We start from the raw sequence: 25,451 nt of genomic DNA on the forward strand, positions 1-25,451 counted from the left end.
TGCCTCCTTCAGTTTTCAAAGGAGCTCGACATGACTTTCAGAGCATTTGTGGTTCAGGGATTGTCTGCACACGGCTCTCAACATGGAGGTCGATGAGCCAGCAGCTAACAGATTACTGTACTAAGACTGGGACCAGAGTGTATACTACTACAGCAGTCACAGGGGGCATTTTACTGCAAAAGGAGTTAATTTACCTTTGATAATTTAACTACAACATACCGATAATACTTCTTACTTTTACCAAAGGAGGGTTTTGAATGCACATATTGGCTTGACCCTTTAAAATCTGGAGCAACATCTTGTGCGGCTTTCAGATGTCTTTTACAGGAACTTAAACCTTTGAATTTTGAGCATATTAGTACAATTTCTTTCAAAAACATAGGAAAGAGGCAAATAGCAACATGGTAAGAAATGCTCCACAAATTGCAAATGGAAAAGCTAGGAAAACTATATTTGCATTTATCATAATTACATATATAAAATTATGTTGCAGAGTTATTATATTTTCATGAACTTTTTCAAAGTTCCTTTCTTTGTTTTATTAAAATTGTCCTTAAAAAAAATCTTTACCCCCCCTAATTTTCGGGAAATCTTCTTGTACTGTTTCAATCAATCAATCACTACTGATTACTAATTTCATGCTAATTTTGGGGTCATTTCTTCTATAGTTGATTATTGCCTACTTCCCGTTTACTAAAAGAAATCAAACCAAATTGTTCGAATTTTTAAATGGTTAAGACAAGCCTCCTGGTCAAAACTGCATTGTCGCTAGTCAGAAAGTTAATTATAGATATCAGTAATTCACTCTTACGTATAGAAATTGTGTTTCAAGAAATCTAAAACTTAATCATTAATCATTAAAAAGTATAAGTGGCCATTCTAACATTTGATAGGTAGACTGGATATGTATTACAGATATCCGCAATTAAATTCTTCCTGGTCAAAATGAACATTTCAGATATAGACAAAGTAATAACAATTGTAGATATCTAAAATAGGCATTTTTCCCAGTAAGAATTAAATTGCAGATATCCAGAATGAACATTCTGAATATCTAAAATGATGTTGTGGATATCTAAACTTAAAAGCCCAATACACATGAATAGCAAAAGTGACAGAATTTGTCCAAAGAACAATGACGCAGTGAATATCTGAAATGACAATTGTGGATGGGAGAACTGTTGGGAGAGAGAGGGGGTGACATGAAGTTACAAAATTGAAATATTTTAGTCATGACAAATATTTAAATTAAAACTTCATACATTTTTTTCCTTAAGTAGTGTAATTTTATTGTTTGCATAATACATTCAGTTTGAAAACAGCATCAACCAAGTCCCGAACCTGAAGACTCAGTTCTAACAACAATCGGCTACGAGTAATCTGAACAATTTCTCATTCAGAGACCAATCAAGGTCAAGTAATCTTAATTACGGTATCTCACACAAATCTGCTGTGCTGCCTGGCATTAACAAAACAAAAAAAACTTTACAAAGGGAAGGTGTGATGGCACTGACTTTCTACATCATGAGATGTCCAAACTGTATTTACAAATACACAAAGTGACACTTGCAATCCCACTGGCCAATTTTAAAGTAATTATAGTTAAAGCTAATAGAAAATAACATTCATTTCAATAATGTATAATGTCCTTCAGTTTTGCTGATAGTCTGATAATGGGCTCAGAAATGCTCTACAGTCGACTTATGGTCAAAATCACTACAAATAATCTGATTTATGATGACTCCGTTCCTCTCAAAGAGAGCAAATTGTCATCTAAAGACACCTACAATAGAAACCAGCATATGGTGCTGTTATTTTCTTGCCTACAAAAGGGAGATAAAGTATTAACTCAGGCCTCTTTAACAGTTTGAGGGCGTACTTTGGACCCAGATAAAAGGAATTAGGTGATAATGGTCAGTATCTTATGTTGCACCGAAAGCACTTAGTTTAGCGCTCTCCATGTAAACTCAGCAGTGCATTGTAATCTGATGCGCCTGTGCTGCATCCAAATGTGACCTTTTAGTCCTGAGGTGGAAGGAAATTACCCTCATATAAAAGATGCATCACTTTTTAAATTGTAACCCGGGAGTAAATCAAGTGCATTCAAGCATTATATACAGAGGAGCATAAGAATCGGTCCCTCGGTGTTTGTTCGTATTAGTGCTTGATATAAGAAATCCTATGGCAAACATAAATACACAGGATTATCTATTTTTAAGCGACACTGAAGGCCAAATAAAAATATTACAGAATGTGTCACTGGAGTGTCTTTACACATCTGAAAATTTTAAACCTCAAAATATGTTTAAAAATTGTTAACAGCATTAAGTACGTTATCTTACATTAGTTAACAACACTTACATGAGACCAGTCCTGCCATTATTAAGTAAATTCATTTAAAAAAAAATCCACATTTAACTGTAATTAGATCAAATAAAATGTATCGACAGTTTTTACCAAAGTAAAAAGAGAACTAAAGCTGTAATCAGTGACGTACCACTGATTACAAAACCATCTTTATGGACACATTAAATTATTTTCACATTCTCATGAGCTTTTTTTTTTTTTAACTGCAGATGTCACTCCTATTAATCAGAAAATAAGCTGTAAAATATCTAGACAAGGCATAGACAAGGCTGCTGGACATCAGGATTTGCCCCTCATCAGTAATGATACCAGTTTATTAAAATTATTCAGCAGTTTCTGCTGTTTTCCTTAAAAAGACAGAAGTGAGCAGGTTCACTGAACTGACTGTAATCTGCATGGTGTCACTGTGGTGCCTGCCATTATTATGACAGCCAAAAATTACAAAGCCCCGTTAGTGCGAAAAATGTCCCATTGTACTGAAAGCCCATTTCTCCAACAGCCCATTATCCTAAAAACAAACACCTTTCGCTCTGAAGTCCTGTTTTTTCTGAAAATACACACTCCCTGCAGCTAGTTCCAGTTCCCAGCAGCATGTGAGCCACACTGATCACAAGTGTTTTGACAGACCCCTTGCGAGGTTTCTCAGTGGCGTTTCAGCCCCCAAACCCAGGTGTTTTTCACCAAGCTTTTATGCCACCAAGGGTGGGTGTTTAACCAAAGGATGATCTTTTCCTAACCATAATTAAGTGGTTTTTGTGCCTAAATCTAGCCACACAATCACCACAATAATGCATCTGTGGTTTTACAGAAATGTACAATGCAAACATTTTTTCTGGCTGTGAGTTTTCTCACTGCAGAAGGTATTTTTGAAGAAGCCTGGAGGGACTCCAGAGCAATGAGTGTTTGTTTAGGGGATAACAGGCTGTCGGAAAAATGGGCTTTTGGTAAACTGGGACCTTTTTTGGACCAACAGGGCTTCAGAATATTGGTCTGTCGCAACAATGTGCACATCTTCGTGTTAAGACGTTTCTGTGGCTGTTAAGTTTGGCATCTTATTCAGGACAGTTTTTAAATGTGGGAAAACCAAATGAGAAGCTATTCTGAAGATTAAGATACGTAAATTGTTTTTTATTACGGACTTTCCCTTCATATTTGATGTTCGGTTATTCTTTTACCCTCTGTGTACCCCGTGAGAACAGTCTCATCCTATCCAACCATAAGGAATAATAAAAATGCTTCAAATAGTAAGAATGCCACCCTCTCCACTCATATGATAGCAGTGCAACTTCAACAACGTGATAAATAAGACTGATATCTTATTTTCCTGACTGGCACTGAATGATTGAGGAAAGAGCCTCCATTCTGTATCCAACATGCAAAACAATAAAAGAAAAATAAGTGCAGAAGAAAAATGAGGAAATGGGTGCAGGGTACTTTTTTAAAATCCTTCACAGTTCATATCCAGCTTAATAAATACATAAGCTTCCACACAGTAGCATAGATCAAGGTGTGAATGAGTGCATACATGCATACATGTATGTTGAGTGAGAGATGGGTGAGAGTTTATGTTGGAATGTGTCTCTGTGTACGGAGTGACTATATGATCCAGTGGCGCCAATGTGTTTCAAAATGAAGTTTGTTCTGTGAGTTGGGCCGGCAGGGCGGTGAGGGAGAACACTGTGAAGTCGGCAGGTGAATTTTTACACTGCAGTTTAGAAGCGGATGAAGGTAGCGTCGATCTGGCGTACGCTGGGCAGCGCCAGCATGATCTTTCGCCGGTACTGTGGATCCTTCTGTAGAGGGTTTCTTTCAAGGTAGACCGTCTCCAGAGACTTGGCATTCTTCAACTCATCGAGATCTGACCAGTTATCTATCTGGTTATCATTCATCTGCAGAGAGATTGAAAGACAAATAAGCCAATAAGATGACAGACTTCGTTTTGCTCAGATAGTTCAGTCACAAACTTGGAGATTGTAGAGACAAATAAAAAAGAATTAACAAGACTTTACAAACTACTTAAGGTTTGTACACTAAAATGTAGTTTTAGACTGTGCTAAGGTTGTTTAAGATATCAATACTTCATTACATTTTTGATACGTGTTTAAAACAGTACAATCTTCATTAATAATACATTCAACAGTATGTTAAGTACCAAGGATATTAAAAAAAAAAAACAAGTTAAGAAAAAACAGATCTACGATCAGATTTTAAATCCCAAGGCTGCACAGATAAAACACCTGGGAAGGGTAACGCTTCTTAGCACAAATAGGGGGATTCAAGGTAAAGTGTTTCTGTTGAATTTGTATTTCAACTAAACAACGTAGTTTTTCAAATGGGAAAGAAACCTTGAAGCTTTTAAAAAGTCAGAAAACTTTACTTTTGCTGAAACAGGGAAGTAGAGTGCTGTATAACAGCAAAAGAGTCAGTCGGCAAACAGGAAACTGATGAATTAACATGCAAACTTTCCCTTTTCAGACTAAATAATTGTTGTTTTGAGGACCTGCACTGTCATATAGACACGTTCTTCAATCAATCTTGTGTTACTTTCAAAATCTAATAGAAATCTATCAATTGATTTTTTAAAGCTAAAAATAAACTTGAACTATGGTGTAGTTGTTCATCCATTTTTAAGTCTTAAATACTTTTTAGTAACCAATTTATACATATATATATATATATATATATATATATATATATATATATATATATATATCAAGGTATTATTTGCATTTTTATATGTCATAGCAGGATACATACAGGTCTAATTATTTAACTGATGATAGCTGACAGTCCAGGACTCTGCTATTTCCTGCTCGCTTTGGCATGACTGACACTTCATGAAACAGAGACATTGTTTGTGTTATTAGTTATATTTAGTTCATTGTTATTATTATTTTTTCTGCTTTGTCAATTTAAAATGTCTGCTGTATTGGTTTGGCTATAGTGGCCCTAAACAATTTGCATAATACAAAATAAAAAACACCATAAAATTATATTGTAGTTTAACTACACAAACTATTCATACCCAGAACTCCTGCAGGTCCGTCAGATGGCTGATGTTTTCAATTTTCTTTACTCGATTGGCTGCGATGTCCAGGGTTGTGAGCTTTTTCTGCGAGGGAAAACAAATAAGAGTTTGAATGTACTGAACTAACTTTGGTTTTAGTTTGCCCAAATATACATGATGGACAGTTCGGCACATTCAGCCCTTTCAGAAAAAGTTTGTCGAATTTCTGTAACTCACGTTGTTTTCCAAGCCCTCAATGACCTCAATGCCATTGTGGCTCAGATAGAGCTCTTTCAGGTTGACAAGATTCTGTAGACCCTCAATTTTAGTGATGCGGTTACTCTGCAATTAAAAGTACACAAAATTATTTACCAATATTTCCATAAATGCACCTCAATTTGACTCCCTTCACACAGTGCGTTGACAAAGACTTGTGAATTACCTGAATGCTTAAAACAGTCAGATTGTGTAAACCCTCCAGATTCTGAAGCTTAGTTATTTTATTGGTGCCAAGAAACAAACTTTGCAAAGATGACAGTGTATCCAGGTTCTCCATGACCTGTGAAAACAACAAAATGAGACACAAATAAACACAATGCAATGACTTCAGAAATATTTCACTAATGTCCAACAATTTAAAACATTTACACCATCATTTTAATAAATTATGTTTTTCTAAGTGTAGCACTGAAATAAATTTGAACAACATTTCTCGCTGCCTTAGACACCCTTTATGTCGTACCCGGATGCGATTAGAGCCCAGCTCCAACATGTCCAGGTTCGTGAGGTGTTCCAGGTTAGCAATGCTGCTAATTTTGTTGTGAAGCAGAAAAAGTTTCTTCAGCCGAGTCATCTGCTCCAAACCCTCCACCTTCCGCAGCAGATTGAAGGACACGTCGAGCTGCCTGTTGATCAGTCAAACAAGCATGCTCATCGTAATCAGTTATTTTTGAGATAATGCCCCAACAACCACTTGATACAAGTGTGTAGAAACTGGATTTTCCATAAATAACTTGACTTTTGTCCGTTTTTGTTTTGACTTACTCCATCTCTGTGAGGCAGTGCAGGTTCTCCAGCTTGCGGATCTGATTGTCATAAAGATCTAGTTCCCGCAGTGAGCTCAAACTGTCGAGGTTTTCTATCTTTTTGATGAGATTCTGTCGTAAGGAGAGTGTCTATATAAAGAGATACACAAAAGACAGCAATTAATGGAAACAATCAAAAGCTGTATTTTTATTTTAAACTTTAAACACATCTTCTTTTCTCTTAGAAATTATTAACAAAGAAAAAACAACACAAGGTTGCTACAAAAATTCTGTCTGGTTTCTCTTGCAAGGAAAAATAAAGGAATTACTCCAGATTTTGCAAAATGTGCTGCTACCATTACTTCACAATTCACTGATCACCATCCACCATTAACTAAACACTGAGGTTACTTACTTTAGCCTTCTGTAGCACCTCCAATCCTTCAATTTTTCCAATACGACAATGAACAAGATCAACATCCTAGAAAGACAACAGAGAGATTAGGAAGACATCCTTTCTAAATGTATAGTTAGAACATATTTTTTCACATATAACATTACGTTGCAATAAAGAACTTTGTCTCCACTCCCAGGTAGAGGTTTAAATCACAAGTAAACACAATATGATATAACATACTCTTCTACTATATCTTAACTGGGTTTGCAACGGTATGAGAAAGGAAAACAGGGTTTTTCATTTAGTTGAAAAAATGTTTTATCACTTTAACTGAAACGTGGAATCATTTTTTAAATGTTGTTATGTGTAAATATTCTCCCTTTTAAAAACAGCTAAAACGAAGTTAAGATTTTTCATCCACTTGCATTTTTTTTTTACTACTACAGATGACACTGTATGATAACCATTAATTATATACTGCTGCAACGCTAATCTTAACCTAACAAACTGCTGTTTGTGACTTCATTAATGCTCTGAGTGTCTTCCTCAAAGACAGCTAAAGGCTTTGTTTTTTTAATCATCCAACAAAATTGTCATTAGAGATAGACAATTTACTAAAAACCATTAACAGATCAAATTTGTGACAGTTGCCACAGCCAGACGGCAGCAGTGTTTTTAGACCATCCTTTCACCTCTTCCTCTGGATCCAAGGTTATGGTGTCCATGTCAACAGGAGACTCTTCTTTACCTTTAACAAGAGCAAGAATTAATCAGATAAACCACTATGGCCACTGCATCACTCTGTGTCGCACTCTTAATTATTCATGATGACACTGCATTACAGCTGACAGCCTGACTCATGTCCCCTTCTATGTGACTGTGCTGGAGATGTGATGATTTACTTGTGGCAGCAGGCTGATTGGGGTCCACGTCTCCATTGATACTCCTCCTTCTGGTCTCATCATCACCAGACTCCTCAGACTCACCCCTTCGGTCCACTACAGTCAGCAGAAGAGGAGCAGCTTAGTTTCACCACACAGACGCAGAGCTGTTATCTGATTGTGTATCAGTGACATATTTAACTGATGCACATGTAATGTGATGCAAAGGCTCGGCCCTGCTCCACCTCCACCCACTGAAGGAGTCAGGAACTGTCATGAGGAGCATCCAGCTTCTGTTTGACCACCAGAAACCATGACTTTTAACCAGATCATGTTTCAGCATACAATAAACAAGTGTAGCAATCACCTACTACTTAAATACATCGGTTAACTTGGGTTGCTGTGATTTTGATCACTTGTATTTCCAGTCTTAACAGATCAGAAACAACTAACATGCTAAGGTTAGCTTACTCATATTAGGGCCATCAGTACTAGCCATGTTAGCTGGCCGGGTAGCTGATTGAACCACAGCAGACAGGCTAACGAGCTGAAACTGGACACATGTTAAACATAAAATCCACTTTTAGGCTGTTGAAGTAGACAACGCAGCTATATAAACTAAAACAAGACGCTGACTAGCAGGACAATGTGAGTTAACGTTAGCTGAATAACGCTTGCTAACCAGGATTGTTGTTAGCCCGTTAGCTAGCAAGCCAAGAATGAAGGTGTGGTTAGAAACGAGGAAAACAAACCGGCGGATGTTCCCCGATAAAATTTGACACATTTGTCTAAATAAATGCCGGTTCACAAAGATTATACAACCATGACACGGCTATATCTTTGTATTTCGGCTCACCTTCCATCTCCTGAAGCTCTCCAACAGACCGGGAGGCCATGTTTCCTGTAAACAGTCCTGACAACCGCTCAGCCAATCAGGAGCAGAGACGTCATACCGCCGTCAGGCACGAGGGGGCGCTGATGTCACACACTGAGCCCTGCTGAAAACACGCGCTGTGAAACGTACTGACACTGATGAGCTGTCATAGTTTTAATAATTGTAACATCACTTTTGATTATATCCACAAATATATAGTTGGCTATTATTAGTATACAAGTAACAAATATATATATATCTTTTTAAATGGGGAAATTATATATCCACAAGCAAAAAATTTAAGGTTTACACCCGTCTTTCAGTCTTTTCTTGATTGGATTTAATTCAACACTTTGCAGTTTTTTTTTTTTAGATTATTACAAAAACTTATCTGGTGAATGTGAAAATGTATTATGTTGTTACTGTCCTGTCCTGTTACTGTTACATGTCCTTTTTTGCTTTTAAATAATACTTTAAATATTTGTATTGGTTTATGTATTGACATTATGTTTATTTATTATTTCTTCTGTGTAGAATGTTATTTTTTTAGTGATCTCATGTATGTTTGTGTTCTTGATTGTCTGACTTGTTTTGTACATATTTTTTGTTAAATAAAGCTGGGGAAAAAAGCTGTGTTATAATAACAGAGGACACCGATTTATATTTCACACTTGAAATTTAAACATAAAGAAGCAAAAATAAAATAAAACAAAACAAAATAAAAAGCTGTGTAAAATTTTGAAATTAACTTCTTTGACTTTGTTAGGAATATGACATTTGTAAGGTAAAAGCCATGTTCTTTTCCACTTAATCACTTCCAAATGTGAGTTCTAAAAAAAATAAAAAACACAATTCACAACCAATGGAGATGTTTCCCTCACATAAACATAATTGATACAATCTAATAAAATAAATAATAAAAATAAAATCTATCCAGTAAATTCTAAAATTTCCAGGTATGCAGAGGTTGAAAACTCCTGTTCCTTCTGCAGGCAGGCTGATAGAACTTTAATCCATTTATTTTTCAGTGTAAAATAATAATGAATTTTTGGTCTAATTTAAGTTTTCATGTTTTTAATAACTTTAACATCACTCATGATTTTACACTTAAAGATGTAGCAGTGTTGAGCGGAGTAAAGCACACATAGGCCCAGTTAAAAGTCCCAGTGCTGCTGTATTGTATATCTGCACTCGCTGAATGCCTCTCGGCCAATCAAACTACTTAGTTGAAATTGTTTAATCAGCAGTTTATATGCCAAACCTGTCAAATAGAATGGATTTTAACAATTTGTGACAAAAAATTGAGAGAAATACATCTAGTGAGTGCATAAAAATAGATCTTTCAATGTGAAAATTGGGAGCAAAAATAACAGTGTTACCTATTAGGGGCACTGGCAAAACAGTTGGGATCAGTTAGAATATGTCAGTATAAGTTGTAATACTTAACAATAATAAGATGTCCTAATCTCTGTCTATAACAGCATCATTGTGTGTTGAAACAACTAAGTGTCTTTGAAATGTAATAGTTTACTGATTACTACTTACCCTGTTAATTTAATAAGTTACATAGCTATTTTAATTACTTCATTAAAGTAATGAAACATATTACATTTGATTAATTTTGGAGGAGGAGGGCATTCCTGTACGACAAAAAGATGTAAAGCAACAGAATGGATGTTTTATTTAACATATAAACTGTGTACTAAAAATATTTGTTTTCATATGTAACCCATTTTAATCACCAACATTTAGATTCATAAGTGTCATTTAATTACATTTTTTTTTCTCAGTAACTGTAACTAATAACAATTACATTTATTTGTAATTTCATTACTGTAACCTACTCCCAAAACTGGTGTTTAATTAAACCAACACAGACAGTGTGGGTCTTTCTGGAGTTGTCTCCCCTTTAACCCAGTTTATCAAGACTTTATTACTATGCATGTTTTTATCTCTAAGTCTATTGCTGACTATATAACTGGACACATAGACTCATATAAGCATGATGGCAGTCTGTTTTAAATTATTTTTGGATCCTTACAGTGTTTTCTTGATATCACACTGCAGTAAATTTCCACACATAAACCACACGTGCACCCTGCATGCGTCATATTGAGTCTGTTTACCAAATAAATGCGAGACAACTAAGTAAAAATTGAGCTGCAGTGTTTTTGGGGGCCAAAGCTGCAGGTTACTGTATCTTGATCTTGGTTTATTAGGAGGAGGAGGAGGGGGAGATGGGATGTGACACCGCCTTGCGTTGATGACGCTTGCCATCGGGCGACATTTGGACAGCCTATGTAACCCATATACCGAGCAACAAATGGTGCGTGTGTGCCGAAGACCTGATGCTGGAGTTAGGAAGATGTTTCCGCCGGCTGAGTGGCATTAATGATCCACTGCAGAGGCTGCTGCACGGGCACAAACCGCGCGCTATCATCTGTTGATCGGATTGGAGACAATTAAGCGCATTATCATGAGCCGCCGCGGTCCGACTTACAGGTAGGTACCGCGAGAGAGAGGATCATTACAGGCGCATGAGCATCGTTAGAGCCGTGAAGGTGCAAAGAAAGGGCACGCAGCTCTTGGCATGTTTATCCGATGCAGGTACGGAGCTATTGGTATGCAGATGGAGACTTCAGAGGTTGCCAGGAGACCCGCTGCTGCATCCGCGCCTCTCGTGCGTTATTTTCCCCATAATTGCAGGCTACAGGCCTGCACCCATCAATGGCGGGGTGATGTGTTATTCAGCCGTCAGCGTGTCGCTTCTGTTGCTTGAATTTCTAGAGAAAAAAACAAGTCATCACACGAGCACTGCAGCTCCCTCCATCCAGATCCAAGATGTTTGGCTGCAGTTAAACTGGCTGAACTCGATCCCACTTGTTGGTCCTATAAGTCACCTCAGCGGCTGTGTGCATGTCAGACGATCATCCTGCTGGACGTGTTCGTGTCAAAAAGGCACACATCTGTCTGCCTCTGCAGGGGGTGGACAAAATAATCCAAACAATTAATGAAAAAGGGGACTTTATCAAGCAACTCGATCACACTTGCAAACGCTGCTGCTGCACATGTTGTTATTAGGGTGAATGCCAATAGCAGCATTTGTCAGCTGGCAATCAGCATGTTGACGTTTTTAAAAGCAAAACATTATACAATTAACTGCTCCAGGGAGGCCAAATCATGTGCAGGTGTACTGGTTTAAAAAAAGAAAAAGAAAAAGGGGCAAATATCAGGGAAACAATTATTCTTCTATAAATAATTTAGTCTATAAAGGTTAGGAAATACTGATTTTTTGTGATGTCTGCAAATGTCTTTGTTCAATCAACAGTGAAAAACACAAAAATATTCAATATAAAATGATAGATACCACAAAAATCTCTACAGCTGAAACCAGTGCATTAATCAGTTTGGATGCAGCAATTGACAGTATAATCCTCAACAGAGCTTATTTAATTAAAAATACCACAGATGATATGTGAAGGCATTCCTGAAGCTGAGTGCTGCAGCACAATGTCTCCTGATGGAGCTCTAAAATCAAGTTTAGTACCAGTTTCATATTTAGTGTTCTGTTTTTTTACACTCTGCACCAGTGGTGAAGTATCCTTTATTTAAGTCAAAGTACTACTACCACATTGTTAACATATACTAATACAAGTAAATGCTCTATTTTGAAATGCTACTTAAATAAGAGTATGTAAGTATAATATAATTATTTTTCTCGAGCGACTTAAGAACACACAAAAATAAATAAAAAGTTAAAAATTACCAGAAAATAAGCAAAAAAGAATAGTAAAAAATTAAAACAAAAAATTGGTCTTAAAAAGTTTTTAAAAATTTAAATATATATGTTCAGTTTTTCTGTTACATGATTTTAAACAAATAGTTATAGTGATTATAAGTATAGTTTATTGGCCATCTTTCCATAGTTTTTTTGATGACTTTGTCACAATTCTCCCCCCTTTTTTTAAACTAATTTTTAGGTCATTTTCTTCATCACCTTTCACCAATTTCTTGCAATTTACGGGACATTGATCATTACCTTTCCCCCACGTTTTTGAAAGAAACCAAACCAATTTGCTCATGCTTCAAAGGGTTGAATAGCCTGTTAAAGGCATCTAGATGCAGCACAAGAAACTGTTGAGCCAGGTTTCAAAGGGTTAATCATTTAGTTGTGAAAAAATGTTGATCAGTGTTTCCCAAAATCCACCGTGACGTTCTCAAATGTCTTGTTTTGTCCACAAATCAAAGATATTTGGTTTACTGTCATAGACGAATAAAGAAACCAGAAAATTATCATATTTGTGACACTGGAAATTTTACTTTTTCTTTCTGTATGACTTGAAATGTTTATATTAATTAACAGAAATAATACACCAATTCAGTGTACAAATACAACTTAAATCTAACCCCATCCTCCGCTATAACCCCAAGAACATGAGGGACAAGCAACAAATCAATACTTCATTAATGTGGCTTCATTAAAAAGAAAATATATAGAAAAATAAACAAATACAGAGAAATTGCACTTTTTGCTAAAACATCTCCTGGTTTTCCGTCATTGCTTGTTGCAGCAGGGCTGTTAACGGCAGTGGCCGATGCAAAAATGCAAATGGCCCTATCCAGAGCCAGTGTTTGGTTTGTCCTTTCTGGGCTACTGCAGAAAGATAGCGGTGCAACATGATAATATCCGCAGACGAGGACCCGCCGCCTATTTAGATATACACGTCTCACTGTAAAGTAACGAAATCACAACAATTCTTATTTTTAGGTGATTAAACACTAAAGAAATTATACTATATTTCACTTTTTACCAATATATCCTGCTACATCTTACAGACCGGACCTTAAACGACTCAAACCAGTTATTAAAATAGTTGTTGATTAAATGTTTGTCTGTTGACTAAAACAGATTACTGCATCAGCAGCTCAATGAAGACCATTAAACCAGATGACGGGGATGTGACCTACATACTTTTTATAGCGGAGGTTCGCGACCTCTGCATTGGGTAACCAGGAGAGGAAAGAGGAAAACATTGTTACATTACACATCTTTGTACACATTTTTTTTACTTTTCTCAAATTTTTCCTAGTTTCTTCCCCAAACCTTTATCTAAGAGTAAATCAAACATGACTTTGTTTTTAGGAACTGTATTTTTATTTCGTTTTTTTAAGACTAAGACAATAGGTTTTTTTTAATATCAAGACCCTCCCCAGTGCTAAAAATATTTTTCCTTGAGCCTTCATGAGTGGCTGGAGAAAATGCACGACCCTCCCACGACCATAAATAACCATATTTCACAGTTTCTGGCTATGATAAATGGTGTTATTTTGGAGGTGTTTTTTTTTTTTTTAGAAATCATATATTTAAAACCCACTTTTGGGGCTCTGAAATTATAAATGTCTCTCCCATAAGCCAAATAAAAAACAAAATCAGCAGTGCTTAAAAAAAATGCCTCACCCGTTTTTGTTCACCCCCTCTATCATCAGTGAATAGAGTAACGGTTCTCAACTGGTGGGTCAGGGTCCTAAAGTGGGTCACAGGTCCATTCTGAATGGGCTGCAAGTGACTTGTGAATGTGTCAAGTTCGTAAAAAAAACTTAATTTTGAAGTATAGTGAATTTCCATCACAGAGCTTTTATTTTGAAGTGCAGTGTCTGTTGATTCTTGCAAAACCTTTTATGTCTTTGTGTTCTTAGCCGACGTGTTGTTTACATCTTGTAAAATAAAATTTAATAGCCGGTAATTTATCGAATGTGTGGACCTTGAAATAATGACTGAGTGACTGGACCAGTTGGAAACCACTGTCCCAGAGGACACGAACTTAAGAGGTTGGGGAGGGAAGCTTTTATACAGTGTGTAAGGTGATGACAAACGCTGCTAACTGGCATATGACCCCCATGTAACCCACAGCACCTCAGAGTAAAAGCTGATTTCCATAAGGTGTGTCTATTTTGTCAACATGATTTAAGAGGTGCCGAAATCCATGTGCGTGAGACTCAGGAGGGGAGCTGAGCAGAGTGCCACATGTCCAACATGTGGCGTGTTTATCAGTATTGAGCATGAATGACGTCCGCAGCGCTCTCAGGTGTGTTTTTTTGCAGCAGAAGCTCGCCTCAGAGGAGAGTTGCAGAGCTGTAAGAGCTGTTTGCACCAACATATCGCTGCCTTCCAGTTCCCTGCCCGTCTTTGTGCCTCTGACACACATTTACTGTCATTTCTGACTTTAACGTAAGCCTCTAACCACTTCTTCTTTCTTAGCTGCTTTGGGAGCCAATCTGCTTAAAGATATCTGTCAACTCACACATGTGCTCAGAGCTGTGTTTGCTGCTCCTTCAGACACTCACCTGCCCTGAAAAACATCACATTCCTACTAGATGTAGGTGACCCACTACATCTACTGGACATATGTGTGTTTGTTTTAGACGTGTAGTAAAGTTAGGTAGCAATATCACTTTTAATAGGGATCAGCAGCTTTGGGGTGAGCAGGCCTGGCTGGAGCTGCTTACTGGAGCTGGTCACACGCCATATGTTTGCCCCCGACGCGTGGTCACCGCTGCCCTCAGCTGTCTCACCTCCCTCAATCCCAACCATTCTAACCGGTTTCACCGGCTTACTGTGGCTTTAGCATCTGTGCAGTAAATGTAGGGCATAGCTGTTTGCTTGTCTGCCCGGTGGTTTAAACCAGTAAACCCAAGCTGTGACTTTTATTTGTGCTGGTTCTCTGCGCTGTGACACCATCTCTGCATGTTCACGATGAGGGTGAGATCCAGGAGCAGAGAGAGAAGGGAGAGACAAAGAGAGGAAGAGGTAGGTTTTTTTAAAAGCACTTTAGATCTCTGTTTGGGAGGACGCATTTATTTTGGCGAGGAAGCCGCAGCCGTGTGTTTATCCTGTGATTCATATTTGATTTTGAGCTTTTCATTGAGATGCTATTAGAATGTTTTTCACAGTGTAAATATTGACAAAGTAAACATTTCCTTTTTTGTGGAGATAAGCTGACAAGTGCTGGATGTGACACACAGATGTGGAAAAAACAGAGCTTTCGCTGCTTTCATTCATTTGGTGCAACACAAAAATGTAATCTGTCTTGCAGGTGAAATTCGAGGAGAGTGAAATGATTCCAAAGTCAGGAAAATCTCCGGCAGACTCGAGGAAAGGTGTTGGCATCCAGGAGTTTGCAGCGCTTGCCAGATCCTCCTTGAATGGTAATAACTTTGCTTTTTTTAAAAGTCTTTTTTTTTTCAATGATTAAACATCAAACACAAGAGGCCCTTCAATCTATTGACCTTTGCTGGCAGGAAAAAAATATTTTACTCTTTTGGATCAAGGATGCTGATCCAACAAAAAAGTCATGGATAATTCTATCGCTGCATGCTTTTTACAAAGTTTCGGACCCTTTGTTAACCCTTTACAATCCGGATGGACACCAGCTTTGTTGTGCTACGTTAAGACGCCTTTCAAAAGCACTGAAACCTCAAAATGGTTTGAGTTGAAAACACGGCAAAAAGGCAATATGCAACTTGGCAAGTAATGTCAGGAAAATTGAAAAAAATATATGTAAAGGTGACAAGAAAGTGACATGAAAATTAGCTGTGAGGATGGAATTTATGTTATGATGATGTCAAAAAGAAAGAGGAAAAATGTTGAGAAAACGCTTATAAAAAATGCTTATAATTCTTATAATAATATGTTTCATATTATTGTAGAGAATGTGTGTGTGTGTGTGTGTGTGTGTGTGTGTGTGTGTGTGTGTGTTGGGTTTGTTTTTTTTTTTTTTAACTTTCTTAAGGTAATTTCCTTGTCCTTTTTTTAATATTACTGTTTTTGCTTATTTCCAGATGATTTCGATTTTCTCATTTTTTACTAATTTCTTGCTCATTATTTGGGCCATTTCTTGTGAATTTGCTCATTGCCTTCTTTCTGTGTTTTTGAAAGAAATCGAGACAATTTGCTCAGGTTTCAAAGGGTTAAAGAACATTGGGACTATGCTGTCATCTTATATTCATCCATATTAAATCAGCTTAGGCAGCCTCTGTAAGTGTCCTGCAAATCAGTTTTCATGCGACCTTGCTATCTGTTTATTTATTTGCTGCCTCTATGTTGTAGATATAATTCCCTTTTTTTTTTATATGAGCTGCTCATTTTATTTTGTCATGTCATATCCAAGCTGTTTTGTTCTGTGTTGTATATTTAAAAAAGTGTAATAAATATATATAAATATATTTTTTTTTAAAGAAAAAGATTAAATGTCTTGAGTTACATCTTCAGAGTCTGACCTTTGACCTCTCTGTGTGCAGGTATCTCTCAGGCAGTGAGGGATCATGTGACGAAGCCCACCTCCCTGGCTCAGGGTCGGGTCGCTCACCTCATTGAGTGGAAAGGTTGGCCCAAACCTACAGACCCCCCGCCAGCCGCACACTTCAGCTCCTACTGCCGTCTGACGGAGGGGGAGAAGGAGGCCCGGTTTGCTGCAGGTAGAGATAAACAATATATGATTTTATCATGAGTTGCATTGAAAAACACAACAGAAATTTCCATAATCGGGATAATCGGGATAATCGTGAATATCGTTTCTTGCTGGACCACCAACAATAAATGCCAAAAGGGGCTCCATACACACCAACCTCAAAAAACGCAAACATTAAGGGACGGCATATTACTTTACCATTGTTACATGCTTTGTGTTTTTTCAAAATTACGGCAATTTTCACAAGAATTGTACAGTTTCAGCTTGTTGAATAAATGCAGTCTCTTTTCAAAAATAAACACAGGTAAAAAGCTTTGTGTTTAGAGTTACTTTCTTATGATGTATGCCCACTATACGCCTGATTCGATGCACAAAGCTTGCTGGGATTCTTGTGACGTCCACCAGGCTAAAAAAAATATTTGTATCTTTTCAAAAAGGGTCCAGTCATTGCAGTGTGTTTAGCGCCATTTTACCATATTTTGATGATCAGCAGGATAATATTGCTATTATTTTGACCAGGATAACTGTGACATGAGGTTTTCATGTCGCCCCATGCCTATAGCTGCAGGTATTCAGATCTGTGAACTTTAGATGAGTTTTGCGGCCAGCTTTTACTGACTAACTAGCTGGTATCTGTTTGAGTGTGCACGTGCGTCCTCTTACTTAGCTCGGTTTAACTGCAGCGTCACCTCCTGGCAGGCTCCCACCTTCTGTCATGCACCTAATCCCCTAAAACTCCTGTATGTCAGTGGTCCGCTCCGCCCACTGCGCTGTCTCTTGGGTGACGGCTTGACTTGGCAGCAGATGGTGGCCTATTAGACACTCTCCCACAACACTTCACTGCCCACCAATGGTACAGCAGCTCCTGTTGTTCAGCTGTGACTCATCCTCTCTGGCATCGGTGACATCGACGTGGTTTGATCGAGAGAGAGAGGGGGGCACACAGTGACTGTACATCATAAAGTCTTTTTTATCTGCACGCTCTGATAAACGTTCTGAAAAAAGGACACTTTTTGACACTTAGCTGAAAAAAATCAATTTATTGTTATAGTAACTTTTGCAAAACATTTTCCTAATATCAAATATTATTATTTGGGGGGGGTCTTCTTTGCTCTCTATGATTGCAAACTGAATATTTTTGCATTTTGGACTGGTGGTCAGACAAACGAGCAAGATGTAACATTGGGCTACAGGAAACTGTGTTAGGTGTTTTTCCACAATTTTCTGATACTTGATTGACAATCAGTGGCGCAGGTTTTATTTCAATAATGGTGGGGACACATGTTTCAGGGTCCTCCACCAGCAAAATATTGAGCACCAAACACTTAATTACCAATATTCTGGTGACTTTTTATGCTTCAGTTTGCATCAATTTATGGTGTAAATGTCTCTCAATCTGTCAAAGTAAAAATAAATCAATAAATAAAATTAAATAATAAAAATAAAAAAATGTAAAAGTACTCCAAAGTTAATAAATAACTGATTGAAATAAAATAATTTTTTAAAAATTATTTTAAAGTAAAAGGTCCCCTGCTATGTACATGTTTTTTTTATTGGGGGAATGAATGTAGCCTGTTCCTAAAACAGATTGAAATAATAAAAAACACATTTTACAAACAAAAATGTAAAAAGAACAAAAACAAAACAAAACAAAACAAAACAAAACAAACAAAACAAAGGAAAACAAAAAACAAAACAAAAAACAAAACAAAACAAAACAAAACAAAACAAAACAAAACAAAACAAAACAAAACAAAACAAAACAAAACAAAACAAAACAAAACAAAACAAAACAAAACAAAACAAAACAAAACAAAACAAAACAAAACAAACACAACCCGGCTTAATGGAAACAAATGAACTCCCAAAAGAGAGATAGAAGACAGGGTTGACGTTCTGACAAAAACACCTGAGCAATCACATTTCTCTGGTTTCACTCTGTCAAATACATTAAATGAGTGATTCATCTCTGCTCTAATGAGTCACACAACAAATACTGTATAAGCTATCAGGAGATTATTAGCAAAATGTCAAAGCAGAAGAAAAAACACATTTAGCAGTTATTGTTTTTTCTTTCCTGTAGATTTGTTTTTGTTATTATTAGAAATGTTTAAATCTTTAAGTTCTAATAAAACATATAGAGTTGCTCCAATATTAGAATCAGAAATACCTCCAATCCTGCCTATAATGCTGGATCAAATATTAGTACAATATAATTTATTAATGAACTTTAATATCCACCAAAGTCAATAATGTCATATACAAGATCAAAGTACTCTGTTCATTTTCTTTAAAGACCCCCAGCACACTGTGGTTTAGAAACTAGTTTAAATGGCCTCCATCTTTGTTTTTTTTCTTTAAATTAGCTTATTGTTTCTGAAATAGGTTAGTAGTACACAGCTGTTATTTATTTATTTATTTATTTATTTTACCCAATGCTATTGTATCAGTACTAGATATCGATTGATATGAAAGTTCAGGTATCAGAATCTGTATCAGGAAGGAAAAAATGGTACATACCAGTATATATTTTTAAAAATCACTCTTTGGTTTAACTGGAACAAAAGAATCAAACAAAAGATTCACCCATTAAATGCTAACTTTACAACATTTTGATCTAACAGAGATCTTCGTCAGGCATTTTCAAATCATCATCGCAAAGCAGAACAATGAAAAGACACAAACACATTCATCTCTCAGGTGTTCGTCATCAGCTTGATTGTCAGTCTCCATGATCAGAAACCATAAACAACAAAAGCAATACGATACAAGGAAAAACTGAACACCACATAAAAAGTTATATCAAATTCATATCACAAATTATTAAAAAAAACTTATAACAAAAACATACAATCTAGAAAAATGCATGGAAAAAGTAGAAACAAATTAGAAGAAAGGAAAAAGTCATGAATTACCCTACCACAAAGGTTTTAGATACTGGCAAGTTCAGTCGAGCAATAAGCCAGATTTTGTGTTGGGACCTTTAAGAGGAGAAAAAAATAAACCTTTTGGAAAGACAATCAAATTCACAAAGTTGTGAAACCACTGCATTCATTGATTGGACTCGTCTCTCTATAGGAGTGGCTGAACAGTTTGCCATCGCTGAGGCTAAGCTGCGTGCCTGGGCGTCTATAGATGACGATGAGGAGGAAGACTCCAACGATGAGGACTCAAACGTCAACGGACAGACTCAAATCTTCTCCAGTCAGGGCTCAGGTATCCACCGCCGCCTCCTTTTTGTCCATTTCATCACCCATCGTCTCCATTTCTGCATCCTCGCTTACAGAGCGCCTCATCTTCCCATCCCCCTCCCTGATTATCCATCCATCTCCAGGTGTTCTGATTTTTTGCTCCTCCCTCAGACGCCGCCACATCCAGTCCTATCACCGAAGCGCCGTGCCAGCCTGAGGTTGAAGCCGGCGAGGCCCCGCCCTCCGACAGTCACCTTGGCTCCAGCAGCAGCAGCCTGCTCTGTGGAAGGCCTTCATCTCACAGTGACCCACATTCATCCCAGACCAATTCACCTACTTTACCCAGCGACTGCTTGAGTCCCTTCCTGGAGGAGGAGGAGGAGGAGGAGGAGGAGGAAGAAGAGAGGCTGGATGGTCACGAGGAGCAGCCGCCTCTATTGCAGGAGCAGCGCAGTGAGGTCTGCGTCCACCACAAGCCTGAGTGGAGGCCTCGGGCCAGGAGCAGCAGGTTTGACTCCTGCTACTCCACCTCTCACTCTGAGTCGCCTGGAGAGGAGGACGAGGAGGACGAGGAAGAGGAAGGCAGCGTGTTTCACGATTTTCGAATGTGGCATTCCAGCCGGAGAAGCTTCTTCTCCGACCGGGCTTCTTCTGGAGTGGCGTCCTTCGATGAAGAGGAGGAGAGGGATGAAGTCGAGGAGAAGAAAGAGTATTTGATGTGATGTGTTGTCCATCTTTATGTCTCTTTGGGTCCGTGTTGATTCTGGATATGACATCATCTATTCTGCTTTCACTCTTAAAGGGACAGTTCACCTTAAAATAAAACCATTTTTCGTCTTCCCTGTAGCTCTATTTATCAATCTAGATGGTTTTAGTGCAAGCTGCAGAGTGTTGGAGATATCAGCCGAGGAGATTTCGCGATCTCGATGATGGAACAAGGAAAAAAAAGGGGAAACTAAACAGCAATGTCTCGTTCTAGAAACCATGATTCCCTTACTCAAGATAACCCACAGGGCTTGCCATTAGCAGTTTCATGTAGGATTTATTTTCTTTCAATCGAACTACGCCCACCAATCGTATCTAGATTGATAAATCATTTTTTTTTTGCCTCTACAGGCAAGAGGAAAACAATTTGATTTTGGGGTGAAGTGTCCCTTTAACCTCTCTTCACCTCACCCTCCGATCATCTCCACTCGCTGCCTTCTGTCTCTCATCCTCCAGGCCTTCCATGTACTGATCTCGCTCCACCGTTTATCGCTGCTGTAAACAGTATATATATATATATTGATTGAAGAGTTCAACCAGAATGTAAAGCTGTTGTTCAAACTCAGTTTTGTACATTTCTGTGAAGAGTCATGTGTTGCATTGGTTTTCTATGGATATTTTGTAGTGTTGTTTTCTCTGGGTCATGCAGTGTCATGTGGGTCGGGCTATGTTTGATACTGAATGTCTGAATGTCCTGCATATATATAAATATGACTTTTTTTGAAAGAAGATTTTTGTCTTTTTTCCCCTCTATACAGTCAGCACAGTTTCAAGATCAGTGTCACCAATTCACTGTCTGAACAAATGTCTCCCTTATAAGTTATAATGTTGAGTAATTGCCAGAAAATGTTTTTTTTTAGAACATTGTTGTGTCACAGTATAGTTGACCTTTGACCTTTTGAATATAAAATGTCAAACCTTCATCATTATATTCGATATGACATTTATGTGAAATGCTGTCACAATTTGTGAATGAATTCTTGAGTTATGTTTTGTGAGGTCACAGTGACCTTGACCTTTGACCACCAAATTCTAATCAGTTCATTGTTCGGTCTAAGTGGATGCTGATGCTAAAATTTGAAGTAATTCCCTCAAGATGTTTTTTAGATATCACATTCACAAGAAATGAGACAGACACAAGGTCACAGTGACCTTGACCTTTGATCACCAAATCTTAATCAGTTCATTCTTATGACGGGCTGGGGGGGTAGTAAAAAAAAAAACAACCCAAAAACGAACAAGAAAACCACTCCAAAAGAGGTTTTTGGGGGGGTTTAAATTATTATAGTTACAAATATAGTTTTCTGGACAATTTTTTCCTATTAATTTATTTTTGCATGATATTCTAACAATCCTAAACTTTAGGGAATTTCCATGTCACTGTTAACTAATCTTTTCCAATTTGTGGGACATTTCCCCCATGTTTCTGAAAGAAATCAAACCAGTTTGCTCAGGTTTCAGAGGCTGAAACAGCTTGTGAAATTCATCTGAACGCAGCACAAAAAAACTGAAATCCAGGATTTAAGGAAACTCCCTCAAGGTCTTGAGATATTGCATTCAAATGAATGAGACGAAGACTGAATCAGTTCAACGCTGAGTCCAAGTGAAGGTTTGTACCAAATTTGAAGAAATGTCCCTAAGGCGTTCTTGAAATATCACGTTCACAAGAATGGGACTGACAACATAAAAAAAACACATAATGAAAACATTAAAAGGCATAAAAAACACAAACTGAACACACGAGGAAGAAACACAACTTCTCTTTTAAAGGTGTTTTATAATTTAATCATTCACTCATGTACAAAAACAATTTCATGTCCTCTGAAAAATAACGATGGCTGTTGGATTTCAAATGCATAATTCTCCTATGTACAAAAGCATGTACGTAGATCTCTCCGTGTATGTTCATATGTACAAAGCATATACAGGCCAGTTGCCATATAAAGGGAGATACTACAGACTTATTGCTTAACTAGATACGCTGCAAATTAGCTTAGACACTCTCTACATTAAACTCCTTATCTTATATGGCGAGCACTACTTCACATTCTATATGCAAACTAAAAGTCAAGACGTTAATAAATCGTTGCACAAATGTTTACGCAGACAAAAAATGAGCTGGTGTGCTGCGATGACGTCACATAAGATTGAAACATGGCTCAAAAATTGCTGCATGAAGCTAAAAATACTTACATCCATGTGATGTTCGTAACAAGGACTCACACACACACTTTTGCTCTACAACAGTTTGTGGGTTATCACTGTGCTTAGTTACATTTCTCAACATTGCATTGGAGGCCAGGCTGGATTAAATGTACTTTCATAAAGATACGTGGAACATATCACGGTGTTAATATCTACAGGCCGCATACACATGTGCGTATAAGTGTGTGTGTATGTGTGTGTGTGTGTGTGTGTGTGTGTTTGTGCGCTCTGTACAACAGCCGGTTTCTTCCTCTCACTCAGAGCTCAAGTGTTGTTCCTTTATCATGCTAGAAACACGTTAAACACGCAATAAAAGTCACGTAGCACAGAATGTCGAGGCAGTTCAAGACTGACAGTTGCCCTTATTGAATCAGCCCCTTAAAAGCCAAACAAGGCTACATGTGCAGTAAATTATACTCATGGTAATTACAATGTGCTTCACCATTATTCGGAGCCCTGTGCTAAGCTCTGTGGACCTTTGGAACTGAAGCTGCCTTCGAACAGTAGATCTCAGAGGATTTAGAGATTTCGGGGGCTGATGTGGACACCAATGATTGGTAGTAAAAAGAAAAAAACAAAACAAAGAAACAATAATGCCTTGTTAACGATGAAGTCTGGACAAACTAATGGCGCGGTTGCTGTTAAACCACCTTTTACTCCATTATTACTGTAAATTTATTGCATATCAGCCAACATATGCCCAACAACATTGTATCTTAAAGGTGTACTATGCAGGACTTTCCTTAAAGAAAAAAAAAGACTTATTCAAACTTATGACCCACTACAAGAGTATTTTTCGCCTTCTCAGCGCGAGACTCTGCCCTGGCTGGGACTTTTTAAAAAGATAGCAACCAGGCGCCAGACTATGAGCAGCAGGCATCCAAGAGGAAGGTACGAAAATTACGAGACCGCACAAAAAATACATAAAAAGTAAAAAATAAATAAAGCAAGGCGAAACAGCAAGCGTAGTGAATCTGGGGTTGGCCTTAACTTGATGGAAGCAAATAAGAGACACATGTATTTTAAATTTAAACACCACTGAATTCAGAGTATGAAAATATTTTATTTTGAAAACCATGTATCCAAATGTATTTTTTTTTTTCTGAATTTACCTTTTTGAAATTTGAATGTGAAATTTCTTGAATGGCAATCTCAAAATGTGAATTTGAACATTATCATTGTTGTTTTGTTGCTATTTTTCAAGAATTGAGATCCAATATGAGAATAATAATTTTGAAGAAATAAAGAAATTCAAACAGAAAATCAGTCACATTTGATTGGTCCTAATGCCTAATCCTGTCCTGGATAGCCCACGTGTTACTATTTGAAATCTCTGACCAATCAAATTTGGAGCAACCTAAATATATTTCAAAGAGGGGCGGCACAGTGGGCAGCACTGTTAGATGATCTCTCCGTGTCAGTGTGGGTTTTGTCCAGGTTCTCCGGCTTCTCCGGTGGCCGGGTTAAATGACGACTCTAAATTACCTGTAGGTGTGGATGTGAGGGCTCTATAGCTGTGTTTGAAACCGCTCACTCACTCATTTGGAAATACATGACCGCGTTGCATTGTGGTATATGGGAGTAAAATGTAGGGTACATCATATTGTTGCATTGTGGGTATTTCACAGTGCACTATACTGTATAGTGAATGAAATAAACTGTTGAGAATCCAAACACTTTTACAAAATGACAAAAACACTTTATGGTGCACGATTTCCGTGATAGGGAACGGTTTTGAACACAGCTTATGTGTCAGCCCTGAAATAGGCGACGCGTCCATGTTGTAACCCGCCTCGTCCAAAGTCAGCTGGGACGGGCTCCAGTCCCCTGTGGACCCTGAACAGGACACAGATAATGTATCAAAGAATTGAATGGATTCAGAATAAGTAAATTCAGATGCATGGTTTTCAAATTAAAACATTTCAGTGCTATGAATTCAGTGGTGTTTACATCTCGGTGTTAAATATTCAGTGACTGTTGAGGTTTAAATATTTACTTCACTTATTTGCTCCCGTAGCACTAACCCTAACCCTTGCTGACAATACTATTCACAAATAGTAACCAGCTATTCCTGCATGGTACACCTTTAATATTTTTAGCCATTAACTCTGGCCCTCTGAAGTATTAGACCCGTGCTAATAATAGGTAGTAGTTTGAATTCATACCATCATGTGCTCATGAGAATAATTTTCTTTGTTCTTCTGTGCTTTCGTCGACATCATATGCTCCTTTATTGCCCTCTCTCCGTTATTTGTAGGTGACTTTTTTTCT

The 25,451-nt window shown here is 37.6% G+C and overlaps 2 protein-coding genes across 3 annotated transcripts; one reads left to right on the forward strand and one right to left on the reverse strand.

Moving 5' to 3' along the window:
• Positions 1-1,263: 1,263 nt before the first annotated feature.
• ppp1r7 (protein phosphatase 1, regulatory (inhibitor) subunit 7) lies at positions 1,264-8,643 on the reverse strand. Its single transcript, XM_042498284.2, has 10 exons — positions 8,534-8,643; positions 7,699-7,794; positions 7,489-7,544; positions 6,815-6,880; positions 6,419-6,549; positions 6,117-6,279; positions 5,817-5,933; positions 5,612-5,716; positions 5,393-5,479; positions 1,264-4,256 (listed from the first exon to the last, which is right to left on the reverse strand). The coding sequence occupies exons 1-10, from the start codon at positions 8,571-8,573 to the stop codon at positions 4,080-4,082; spliced, it is 1,038 nt and encodes a 345-aa protein (XP_042354218.2). The 5' UTR covers positions 8,574-8,643; the 3' UTR covers positions 1,264-4,079.
• A 2,063-nt stretch (positions 8,644-10,706) lies between these two features.
• fam131aa (family with sequence similarity 131 member Aa) lies at positions 10,707-21,745 on the forward strand. Of its 2 annotated transcripts, none has more exons than XM_042496981.2 (5): positions 10,707-11,053; positions 15,646-15,757; positions 16,850-17,026; positions 20,098-20,235; positions 20,382-21,744. In XM_042496981.2, exons 2-5 carry the CDS (start codon positions 15,667-15,669, stop codon positions 20,930-20,932), a joined length of 957 nt encoding a protein of 318 aa, XP_042352915.1. In that variant the 5' UTR covers positions 10,707-11,053; positions 15,646-15,666; the 3' UTR covers positions 20,933-21,744. The 2 variants fall into 2 exon arrangements, with proteins under 2 accessions (XP_042352915.1, XP_087941817.1); XM_088085691.1 differs by lacking the exon at positions 10,707-11,053 and adding an exon at positions 15,172-15,359 and having other exon boundaries at positions 20,382-21,745.
• Positions 21,746-25,451: the final 3,706 nt, after the last annotated feature.

Source organism: Plectropomus leopardus, chromosome 12 (assembly GCF_026936395.1).
Source record: "Plectropomus leopardus strain MGB_pleo_1.0 chromosome 12, ASM2693639v1, whole genome shotgun sequence".
Taxonomy (NCBI): Eukaryota; Metazoa; Chordata; class Actinopteri; order Perciformes; family Serranidae; genus Plectropomus; species Plectropomus leopardus.

What these genes read in the sequence shown, in the direction of transcription:
- ppp1r7 (XM_042498284.2), bottom strand. Translation starts at nt 8,573, where the DNA reads ATGGCCTCCCGGTCTGTTGGAGAGCTTCAGGAGATGGAAG. An exon ending in TGGGCTCTAATCGCATCCGG is followed by an intron (nt 5,934 to 6,116) that starts GTACGACATAAA and finishes TTGTTTTCACAG; the next exon opens with GTCATGGAGAACCTGGATAC. An exon ending in CGGACCTGCAGGAGTTCTGG is followed by an intron (nt 4,257 to 5,392) that starts GTATGAATAGTT and finishes ATCTCTCTGCAG; the next exon opens with ATGAATGATAACCAGATAGA.
- fam131aa (XM_088085691.1), top strand. Translation starts at nt 15,297, where the DNA reads ATGTTCACGATGAGGGTGAGATCCAGGAGCAGAGAGAGAAGGGAGAGA. An exon ending in TGCCAGATCCTCCTTGAATG is followed by an intron (nt 15,758 to 16,849) that starts GTAATAACTTTG and finishes CTCTGTGTGCAG; the next exon opens with GTATCTCTCAGGCAGTGAGG. An exon ending in CTTCTCCAGTCAGGGCTCAG is followed by an intron (nt 20,236 to 20,381) that starts GTATCCACCGCC and finishes CTCCTCCCTCAG; the next exon opens with ACGCCGCCACATCCAGTCCT.